This window comes from Atractosteus spatula, chromosome 4, assembly GCF_055471065.1.
Source record: "Atractosteus spatula isolate fAtrSpa1 chromosome 4, fAtrSpa1.hap1, whole genome shotgun sequence".
NCBI classification, from domain to species: domain Eukaryota; kingdom Metazoa; phylum Chordata; class Actinopteri; order Semionotiformes; family Lepisosteidae; genus Atractosteus; species Atractosteus spatula.
In genome coordinates, this window is record NC_142709.1 from 34,702,678 (window position 1) to 34,714,976 (window position 12,299).

The 12,299-nt window shown below is 39.1% G+C and overlaps 1 protein-coding gene across 1 annotated transcript; it reads right to left on the minus strand.

Moving 5' to 3' along the window:
• Positions 1-1,620: 1,620 nt before the first annotated feature.
• On the minus strand, positions 1,621-4,788 carry cenpa (histone H3-like centromeric protein A). The gene is made up of 5 exons (XM_088913953.1): positions 4,721-4,788; positions 3,457-3,571; positions 3,063-3,178; positions 2,906-2,980; positions 1,621-1,995 (listed from the first exon to the last, which is right to left on the minus strand). The coding sequence occupies exons 2-5, from the start codon at positions 3,554-3,556 to the stop codon at positions 1,864-1,866; spliced, it is 423 nt and encodes a 140-aa protein (XP_088770079.1). The 5' UTR covers positions 3,557-3,571; positions 4,721-4,788; the 3' UTR covers positions 1,621-1,863.
• Positions 4,789-12,299: the final 7,511 nt, after the last annotated feature.

Consider the following 12,299-nt stretch of genomic DNA (forward strand, 5'->3'; position numbering starts at 1 on the left):
CAGTTAACAGAGTAAGGCTTGTGAAACGAAATTAGTTCACAGCTGAAAGCAACCAGTCCCATGACTTAAACCTTACCTCACACATAACAGCCAAAATTGTTATATCTTCAGTCAATACTGAAGCATACATTTACTGTATTAGGTTACCAGTGAGTTAGTGTTGCAGAAGGATGGAGCAGGAACAAGTAGTTGGAAGAAAAAGGGGTCTGAATGCATGGTGATAGTGCTGGGGGCAGATAATGGGAAAAAGAAAGGTGGAGTTATACAAATACTGTACCTCTAATGAAATAAAGGTCACCACAGTCCAAATCATGGCTTAATAGCGACGTGGCAAGACCCTTATTGGACACGGAGTCATACTGAATGTGACAGGACAGTGAGGGGTAATATAACCATGTTACTATATCAGATGTTATCATCTTTTGAATAGCTTTCTGGAAGCAAAGATAGCGAGTATTCCATTTCTGGGCCCTATTGTATTGATTGATGTCCTGTTTAGCATCTGAAGCATGTGTTAAGTCTTTTGATTTTGTTAGAGCCTTTTGCACCTATATTGTCCTGTTTTGCAGAAAGATGGTTTTGAGGTTTGGTTAACTTTTTGAAAATGAGAACTTTCAAGAAATTTATCTCAGGAAAACTTTGTTAATTTAGCACATGAGATTGCAAATGTCATTTGCAATCTCATGTGCTACATTAAGAAAAGAATGCTGCTCTGCTCTGTAATCATTTCAGAGCAAGCAGGTACATTTTGGGGCTTAAAGAAAATTGACAGGCTGAAGTAAATTAACTTTTTAGTCTTGAAGAATGATTATGTTGAAACCCGATTCAAATATTCAAAATCTTCCAAAAAAGTGAAAAGGACAACCCCATGGACTTCTTCCATTGTTTTGTTTTTCTTCTATTTAAACAGCACAAAAACTGGACAGAAAAAGAAACTACTGTATGTAGACATGCATTTAAAACCAAGAACAAGAAGCACATCTCTACCCAAAGTGTTACAGGTGGATTCCAGTGGAAACAGATTAATTTCTGCCAATTGAGGAGGAGCCAAATGGTTTATTTGTAATCATTCAGTTTAATTCTACCTGTAATACAAAAAACTGAGATCATGTGATGTCTGTATTCCTTTTTTACCAAAAGAGGAGAGAAAGTCAGGAAGAAGCAAGGGTTATGAGAAGAGATGTGGAGGAAGGAAAAGGATAAACAGCAAGCTGGGGGAAAGAAAACTATTATGGATGGGAAGAAGGATTTGGGAATAAAATCCGTAATGGTCGAAAAATTTTCAGACTACAGTATTCAGTCATTTGTTGAACGGAACAAGTACACTGGCGACAGTAGGCAGTAACAAGAAAGAGGTTACTACCTTTCTCTGACTCATTTGACATTAACACCGTTACAGACAACGACTGCCAGGACACTCCATTAAAACTGCACTGAGAGAAAAAAGTTAAAAGTTAAAGGACATTTAATGGATATTAAAGTACATTAAAATCATACTGAAAGGAGAAAATACTGTACATACTTGATTACTTTCTAAAACAGAGACTTCATATTCCTGTAGCTTTCAAGTCAACTACTGTTACATCATAGCATTAAATTAATATTCTTAGGCAGAGAATTCAAAGAATAGTTTGATTAAATAAACTTTAATAAGAAAAATAAAATCTTTACTTAAAAAAAACATTTGTGAAACAGGAGTCTAAAACCCAAAGATCATTTAAACAATTTCCAACAACTACTGGAAATACAGCATCTGTAACAATGGCTGACTATCATCCAGCCAGTGAAAAATCTTTGCAACATATCAATGTGTTATTGAGAACAGCTGGTGGCCATCCTGCTGAACAGTGCTGGACTGGCTCCTCACACGCGGTCCTCAGGACCCCGGATACGGCGGGCCAGCTGGATGTCCCTGGGGAACAGGGTGACCCGCTTGGCATGCAATGAGCACAAGTAGGAGTCCTGGAACAGCCGCACTAGGAACGCCTCTGCAGCCTAAGAGAGGGCAGAGGTGTAGATCAGAGACACTAGGCGCATTTCCCAACAGACAGACCATTTCATGAATTTTAAAAAGAATAAAAATACACTGCTTCCATAATAATGAAACTTCATTCTTCAGTCCTTTCAGATGCAAGTACGCATTCTCTAAAAAAGCCTTTGCAGAAAAACATTGTTCTACCAATATTTCTCACATTAGAATGTCTGCAAACAAAGGTTCTATCAAGGCTAACAGTTCAAATAGTTTTGATAGTTGAGTGCCATCTTCAGATACCCAATTAGAAACTCTAACTGAAGAATAAGTCGTTTCTACTTTAACCATAACTTACTGGCTTACTATTTATTTGTCAGAAGAATTTCTTTTTGTAGTAGCAGTTTGAATGATCTAAAATTTGTCATTAAAATTAATTTCCTTGATTACACATAAGTAACGTGAAGGAACATATACATAGACTTCACAACTTTAACACAAAGCAGTCATGATAAGATAAAAATGGACCTTGAGGTAATGACGAGTGAAATAACACCACAGATTTGCCTCCTGCAAATCACTGTAAACAAGTTAAACCACATTTGACAGGTGAAAAAACAACCATTGTAAGATTGAAAGCACCAGCTCTGCTGAACTATTAGCTACAGTCCAGCAAGTGGCAATGAAGTGCTCATAGACTGCTGTGCTCTATCACTAGTGAAAGACCGTTTAATTACATTAAATAGGCAACCAGGTATGATCTCAGGTATACCTTGCATTGGCAGACAAAGGTAGACAGTAGATATGGTTGGTTTTCCTAAGAGGTGGTTTTCTGGAACAATTTACATTTTTTAAAGACTTATTCATATATGATGTATATCACTGGTATAGAGTGACTAGACAGTAAAGTACCACTAAACTACTGCAAGGTGTTACCTCTTGAAGCGCACTGATAGCAATGCCCTGCCACTTGTAATCCATCACAAACATCTGCTGACAGACCTCACGTACCTGAAAACACACAATGTCATACATTTCAGAAGCTGGTTGGAACAGTATTGACTTAGCTGACAAGGGAAAGAGAAGACATTACCACTCTGGCAAAGGGGCCTTTGCGTAGCAGCAGCTCAGTGGATTTCTGGTACTGGCGAATCTCCATCAAAGCGCGGGTCCCTGGACGGTACCTACGCTTTTTCACTGGCTTCTCCCCTTGCACAAAACAGACAAGTTAATACACTGTTCACACATAGGGATGAGGTAACAGAAAGACGACAAATACTGTATGTGTGCAGATAACCATCCTGTGGTTCTCTTACTAGGTTTGCAGGACATCGTTTATAAATACAGTCCTGAACTGACTAAAAAGAAATTAGAGGACTTGACAGACAGTAACTGAGTTCCTCTGTGAAACAACACCCAGCAAACAGAGACACAGATGGACACACACAGAAACACAGCGAGTCACAGTGGTGGAGCTTCACACTGACCTGCCCTGCCAGATCGCCGGGGTGGTGATGGAGGGGGGGGAACTCGGCGCTGAGGGACCACAGCCTTCCTCTTACGAGCAGAACCTCCCTGATTCCGCATTTTGCCGTGCTGAGCCTGTATACACGAGGACAATCAATCTACACACAGATGTACTGTACTGGACACAGGAAAGCTAACTCACCTGCCTTTGCCTGAACAGGGGACATTATGGCAGGACTTGGCTTGTTAATTCACTTTTAATTCAAGTCTAAAAATGCAGTATAGAAAACAAATGAAAAAACAGAAGGCTTACTAACAATAACATTACTCAACTTGTAAAGCCTTATAACATTTAACGAAAATATTTCACCACGTTCCTTTGTACATTACATAATATGGAATCCCATACAATAAGATAGAAATACTGAAAAACACAGAGTAATAAGGAACAAGAATCTTAAAAACTGTAACATCTTAAACCCCAAAATATCTTCTTATTGAAGTAATGTATTAAGAGGAATGACATTTTAGATTTCCAAGCACGTGAAAAGAGGTTTTTCTCTCAACAGAAATGGAAAGCTGTCATGTGTCTCCTGTCATGTGTTCTGACATAACTACCGCTCTCCTCTTGGATACTGGTCAAGCATCAGACATTCCCACTTCTCATCGGTGATGACTGTAAGTGTTGTCCATAAGCCACAGCCAATAGACTTGTTCAAACACACAGACCAAGAACATACGGAAATTTCAATTAAGTTGTATTGTGTTAAGCAAATGGAGAAGGAAATATTCCTCCATAATAAATAAGCTTTAAAAAATCCCTATATTATGTTATCTAACGTAGCCAGCAGTACTGATCCCTGCACATCTCCATCAGCCCTACACTTTGCAACGCGATATCGATATATATTTTACACCTATCACGGCAAGTCTTAAATATCCCATAGATACATGTAAAAAATACATTCAATAGTGTGCATCTTAATTGGCTCATGTAGTTAGAAAACTTCTACATTTAGTCAACACGATAGATATTTAAAAAGAAGCATAACTATATGCGAAAGAAACGTGATATTGCGTAATTTAATTATTCATTTCTCATTGAGTCTTTATTCAGTCTCTAGGATGTGTAAACTTACATTGAAAAAGTTGTGGAATGGTTTCTAGTTACTGGAACCAAGCGGGGAAATAAAATGCTTCACCTAATTAAAAAAAAAAACTATATTCGACAATGTCGACCTGGTATTATAAATTAAAACAGTTTTTCTTTTAATACAAACATACCTTTACTTGTTTTAAGCAAAACGCCGTTCAACCCCGTCTCTTTCTTGCAGCAGATAGAGTATTTTAAAAAATGCATTTAATTAATAAGACCGCCTCTTGCCGATTTGTAGCCAATAGAGTGACGGAATACATGATGAGTGATAGGTTAGTTACCTAACGGAAGGAGCCATCGCCATGTTTTGCACCGCCTTCTCTTTGGTATGTTATTTTGATTGGATAATTCCTTTCAAACTACATCGTTCGTTGATTGGCTGAGCGGCCTATGAGCTGAGATCTGGGTTGTTTGTGGAGAAGCATGGATTAGTAAACTCACAATACATTTGTGTTTAACTGGATTTGCTTGTATTCGTCAGCTAAGGCAGCCCCGCTAGGGAACAACTCAAAGACATGAACAGAACGTAAATGCGTTAGTTGACACGAAGGTCTTTCTGATGACCATAGGGGAATTTCATAAAGCGAGAATACTCAACCGGACAACTTTAGCAAATATGTCGATGAAAGTCTTGTCCGGTTTCACGAAGCAAGATTGAATATTATCTGGTTACCTGTAGTAACACATGCAGGCTCGGTCAAACACTGCCTGACTTTGTGATAAACAAGTAATAGGTTTATTCCATAATGAAAAAAAGAAGAAAGAAAACACGTTTCGACAGTGACTGTTGACACCAGTTGACACCTGAAGAAGGCTCCACGGCCGAAACGTTGTGTTTTCTTTCTTCTTTTTTTCAGCATGGAATAAACCTATTAAATGTTATATTAAATAGTATTACTTGTTCCTTTGCAGCCTACGCATGCTGACGCAGCTACCTACCTGAACTACTTTGTGATAAACAGTTCTGTACAGTTATCTAGAAATCCTCTGCAAATACGTCATTTTTGTCAAGGGATCCAGTGGATATAGGAGCAACATTAAGCAAAGCGAATGAACAGTGTTGGTAAACAGCCGAACTTCAAAGTATACGTCCTTCAACCTAATATAGTATTGCTTGGAGAGTATAACAACATTATGCAATGCAGCCGAGTATTGCTTGCTGTACAGCAGGGGTGTCCAAACTACGGCCCGCCACCAGCCCCCGAGTTAATTTAGATTAGAACTAGATTTGGCTCGATATTAAGTAAAAAATGAAGCGACGCCGGAGGCCCGGGTTCGAGTCCCCAGCGGGGTGGGGGCGCATACCCACGTGAACCCGAGAGCGCTACACTACTACGCTACACGATTTTGAACACTAGGTGCCGCATCACGTAAAATCACATCTCAAAACTATTTTGCTACCCCCTCGGCCCACGAAACTGAAACGGCCCCCTCTTTACTCTCTTCAAAACTTTAATTCTGTAAATTAACGTTAGCAACGTTAGAAAATGGCGGAACCAAAGAAACGAAAAATTGACAGCGGATGCAGGAGATTCCAGCCACGTTGGCAAAATGAATACCTTTTCACCGAGTCCAGAGGCAAGTGTGTCTGTTTAATTTGCCAATAATTAGTTGCTGTAATGAAGGAATATAATGTAAAGAGACATTATGAAAATTAACACCTGTTAGAGTAGTCCCTTAAATTAAAAGGCAATTTGGTTATTGGAATGCACTTTTATCTGGTATTATTTGTAGTAGTTCAGGTGGGTAGCAGCGTCAGCATGCGTTGGCCGCAAAGGAACAAGTAATAACAGGTTTATTCCATGCTGAAAAAAGAGGAAAGAAAACACACTGTTTCGGCCATGGAGCCTTCTTCAGGTGTCACCTGAAGAAGGCTCCTATTGACACCAGTTGACACCTGAAGAAGGCTCCACGGCCGAAACGTTGTGTTTTCTTTCTTCTTTTTTCAGCATGGAATAAACCTATTACTTGTTCATTCTGGTATTATTTGTTTATTTGGCCTCACCTGTAGCCTGTGGCTCGCCGCTCCATATTTTTTTCTCCATCTGGCCCCCAATAAAAAAAGTTTGGACACCGCTGCTGTAGACAATTCTCACCTGCCTCGTAGATGGGCATGTCCCCATGCCAGAAGGATGGCTACAAGGTCTTATGGCTACAGCTGCTCTCCTGCAGGAAGTCTTGGGAGTTTGTATTCCTGGAACCCTGGACCTTTCTGCCCTTTGGCTACAGGAAACAATCTTGACAAGAGCTGCCCAGTCAAACGTTACAGGTGAGCCCTAATAATCATACCTGTTTTTTAGATAAAGTGTGAAGTTTAGTAACAATGACTCACCTGGGTGAATCTGCAATAAAAATTTTCAGTGCTTAATGAAAATTTTCAGATTTTCCATCGCTTAATGAAACAGGTGGTCGTCATTGAATTCCCACCCCTCCTGATGGTAGATTCACATATGGACAGATGGGGTGGCAGGAATACCACCGAACAGCAGAACTTGATCTTGGTGTGAGGTATTTGTCTACAGTGGAATACCTCCTGCTGACCTCTGACCTGTGGTGCAGTGATGATAATGAGCACTTTTCTATTAGGTGTTGGTTTCTGCTTCACATTTCAGCCCTTTTGGAGATGCACACATTTTTGTTTAGTCAGAAATGAGACTTTTCATTGTCCAACACTGCCCTGCACTGTGCAAATCTGGCAAAAGGAAGTGGTCTACAAACACTTACTGTAATAAACACTTACTGACTTACTGTAATATTATTACTGCTGTGGGTTAATTCTTCACATCCAGAAACTTTTGGAGATATGCAAATTTGTGTTTGGTCACAAATGAGACTTTTACCTGTCCAGCACTGCACTGCACTGTGCCAGTTTTCCAAGACGAAGTGATATAAAAACACCAAAAACATTAGCAAGAATGCAACAGTGAATGAAGAACAATTTTCTATTAGCTGTGGGTCTTTATATCGCTTTCCACACTATTTTGAGGATGCACAATTATTCTTTTGCCAGAAATGTACTGTAACTACCCTGTCTAGGAATTTTTGGTTTGTGCTGAATTTGTTGCCCGAGGTATAGCAAATAATTTTTTCGTAGTATGACAGTCAGTTTCGGACTGTTTCATGAACCAGGTTTAACAAATTCAGGATTTTCTTCAATTAGCTGGATTGAATTAATCAGATACCGGACTTCAGGTTTAGTTTGGTTTCATGAAGGCAAACGTTTCAGTTATCCAGTTAAAGTGAGTCTACACATTCTTGCCACACATTCAGTAGACATAGAAGGTAGAGCATCAAATCCTTGAATCATTTCCACCCGGAAAACCACGGCAAAAGCAAATGCATCTTCAGACAGTGAACATGATTTATGGCTCTTTATAAATAACTGTGAGGAGAAAAATCTGTTGTAATAACAAAGAACCATACTGTAACCAATGCAAAAGTCAGAGAAGACACCAGGCAAAGAAATGCCGACAAATTGAATGTGGAAGTTAATTATGAAATCCAATGAAATATGTCAAAATAAGACAAAAGTATAAAAAGTCAGCAAGCACGCAAGTATTAGCATTACTCATTTGATTTACTCATTTAACAATAAAGGAAACATTGTGATAATGTAAACTGTGCACACATTTAAAAACTTCTTTTGGTGGAAATTATTGACAGCTTTTGTATCTTGTGTAATCAATATGAATATTTTTAGGCTAGGAATTTATTTTTTAACCTGTACATTGATGGGTGAAATAGGGGCCACTCGGCCATCACAGTAAAGAACTGCACCAGACACAAGTAAACTCAGCCTGATGAACATACTGTAGTCTGAGTTTCTGTTAATGCTGAACTACATCAAGCATTATTAACAATGTATGGACTTGAGAGAATGTGTATATAAAGTATAGCCTGCTGTCTGGTGAAACAGTATTTTTAAATAAAATATATCAGCAAACTATAAAGGGTTTTGACAATCTCTAAACTTTCATTCTTTCCACAAAGCTCCAATGTCAACTGGATCCATGGAAAAAGGTGACATCATTTTTACAGGGGACTGAACTGTCTGTGATTCAAGCTCTTAACCAGTCCGGGTAAGTTTAAATTAAAGTATTTCACGTAATCATTATACTGTCTATACCCATGTGTAACAGAACCCCACTTGAGGTAAGATGAGTGTGGGGGAAATCTTCCTTATTAACTAGTATTAAAGGTGCGGGATAGTCTGGGGTAGTGAATCAGAGTCTCTCTAAGGGTGGTGTATTTGTATTTCTTGCCTCAAGTTCTTTTTGTTCTTTACTATTGATCAAGGTCCTTGCACAGACTCCCGTTAATTACCACACAGTTTAGAGGTGATGTGGGGTTGCACAGCAGGTTCAACTGTGCCTGGACTGGGAGGGGGCTCTGGAGCAAGGTGCAAATACACAATGCATTTTTTCAACTGGCCATCCGGATGATCAACATGGTAGCATTGTTTGGCTACAAAGCAAAAAGTAGTTCCTTAATTAGGGGTCACCCAAACTGCGACATACCGCTCTCGCAGTCCTTTGACTGCTCGTCTGTGCTAACCTATGTGGTACAGTACCTTAAAAGGACTAGCAGTGGAATATCCTTGGAGCTGTTGTTACTAACCAATTGTCTAACCAAGAAAAAGGGCTTCCCCTGAAGCTCCAAACACATCTCTATCTACCTGAGCGAACACTGACTGACGTCTCACCCTGAGGGTCTGTCTTTCAGTCAGACAGCCCTGTTCTCTCCCTAGAGAGGGAGGGAATTGCTCAGTTCCCTTCAGGATGGTTGCTGGAACCTGCCCCTTATAGGGATTAGATCTTTCACTCAGCCAGTTCAGTTCTAATAGAGCATGCATGCATATGCAATGTCACTGTATTTCTCTCTGTATCTGGCATCTCACCACCTCCCTCTGGTGGCATAACCCCTTAACTGGCTCTCAAGATCCAGCTGTCCTGTTGCATAAAGAGACTTATTCCATGGTGACTTGCTAATAAGGACATAAGATACACTGGGGGGGTGGGGGGGGGAATCCACAGATTCCAACAGACAACAAGATTACTGACATCTGTATAACATTATTTACATACTATTATTTTTACTAAAATTATTATTATGCTAAAGTTAAATTTAATCTAACAATACTTTTTAGATCACTATATACACCGTATTAATGTTGAAAAATGTATCTAAATCCTAAATTTATGTTGTTAATTTATGTTTACTATAAAACATTAAATATTGGTCCACACATAACATTTTTAACCTCTTTATCCAGTCCACAGGATATCATTCCATTGCACAACACACACATACACACCACAAAAACAAACAGACTAACATCCACCACAGCTTGTTTTACAAAAGCAAATTAACCTGAGCCGAGCAGTATGTCTTTGCATGGTGGGAGGAAACTGGAGCACCCAGAGGAAACCCACACAAACATGGGAGAACATACAAACTCCATAGGGATAGCACCCCAGGAATTGAACCGAGGGCCCCAGCACTGTGAAGCAACAATATTAACCACTGTACCACCATGCTGCCCTATATGTTAAATTTATATTCTAATAAGAATATCTCTTTAGCATTATAGAGATGAAATTTCAAAATATTTAATGTTTTGGTCTAGATTTTGCTTTGCACACTTTACTTCACAGGTTGACCCTCAGCATTCTCTGTCACAAGATTGAGACCTTGCTGTGCTATTCTCTGTGACTCCCTTTTTTCTCCACCTGTGCAAAGAAAATAAACTCATAGGAACTCTCCACTATCTCTAGCTGACTTGGAAATGTTATTTAGGCTTCCACTGGTCCTTGTGTATCCCTTTATTTGTTAGGTATGCAAACCGAAACCTTGTATATACTTCAATTTAGTCTTTGTAATTTTAAAGATCTGCATCTATGGGATGCTGTTTCTCTTGCTTCTTTCGGGGGTTCTGACATCTTTGTCCTCCAGGCCAGGTTGTTGTTCTCTCAGCTACCTGAGTTAAGTCAATAAAGAAAACCAATTCAAATCACACCTCTGCCTTTTCTTGATCTGCATTCAGCCAAACTACTGCATCCAACTAAAATGCAGCATCATGGCTCCTTGTTTTCCAATAGAGGAAAAACGTATCTAAGTAAAACACCAGCGGACAATAACACAGGCTTGCTGCAGAATGTAAGCTTGCTCTTGGTGGGAGGAAATGTGCTCTTTTCATTGGTACACATTTGGAAAGTTAGCATGCAAAAGAGCAGGTAAGAGTTTATTCCATGCTGAAAGGAAAAGAAAAGAGACGCAATATTCTGTTTATTTGCTACTTTCCCTCTCTCCCTCACACGTGAAGAAGGCTTCATAGCCAAAACAGCCATTATGTCTGTTTTTTTTTCTTTTCAACATGGAATAAGACTTATTTGTGCCATACTGTTGACATGCAGCTGCTTGCTTCATGCAAGAGTTTGCTTTTGCCAAATTCGCATCTCTTGCCATCTTCTGCTGAGTCAAATACAAAGAAATAGCATCAGACCACTTCTTCTTGTTTTACTGTAGTTATTATGCAAGAACTGAAGCAATGCTCACATGGGAACATCCATAGTCCTCTTTTATACCATTGTAAACATGGTTTAAGTCTATTGACTGTTACTTTTCCTCTACCACCTGAGAATTCACCAACATTGCCAGACGATAATTCTTCAAACTTCACTATCAGCAGCATCTATACTGACACCAGCTTTGCAAACTGATTTGAAACATGGCTTTGCAATATGACTTTTTTTCTTTATTTCCCTACCTTTTCTACATTTTAATTAAAAACCATATTTTTTCCAATCTGCATACTTCAAAAATTACAGTATGTATAAAAAACAAAAGATACATTTGTGACCCAACTGTAATATTAATGTAATAATGAACTATAATTTTGAAAAGGGAAAAGTGATCCCAAACAAAAAGCAAATGTAAATTATGCCAAAGGGTAGTTCAGAATGTAGTTCTGCTAATCTTGCTGTTCTGATAATCAAATACTCCATAATAATTCCATAATACATCACTTTCACTTTCATATAGAACTTCAGAGTGGGTTTACAGAGATATTTGGAGCATCCGAGTTGATATGTGATGTTTCATCATAAACATTGCTGATTCTCAAAGAGGTTTGAGTAGGTAACTGCTTCAGCATGCATAAGCTGCAAAGGAACAGGTAAAGGTTTATTAAATGCTGAAATGAAAAGAAAAACGCAGCATTTTAGCTGTGGAGCCTTCTTCAGGTTTGATGGCGAGAGTAGTTAAGAAGGGGCAAGGAGCAGGGAGCAAATGGGCATGAATCAAATGAGAATGAGTGTCCAAACTGTGTGTTCAAGAGAAGAGGTGTGAAAAGCTGAAATCTGCAAATGAATGGAAATGATTTAGAAGGAGATTGTCGTTGAGAGAAGGAGGAAGGTGTGATCCAAGTTTTAGAATAATTTTGATTTCAGATGTCAGTTTGTAATAGGAGTTCTGAAACTCCTCTGTAAGGATGCAGATAGAGAGATCAGAAGGATTGTGGCCATTAGAAGTGAAATGGGGAACTATCAGTCTGGAGAGATCTTTGATCAGGTCTGATACCTGACCTTTGAGATCAGGTATTGTCCAGAGGGGAGTTTAAATGAGCATGTTATTGGATATATATTTACAGGTGATGGAGCAAGTTCTGTTGCAGGGAAAAGTGCCTGGTGTGGATGATTGCTGAGAGCG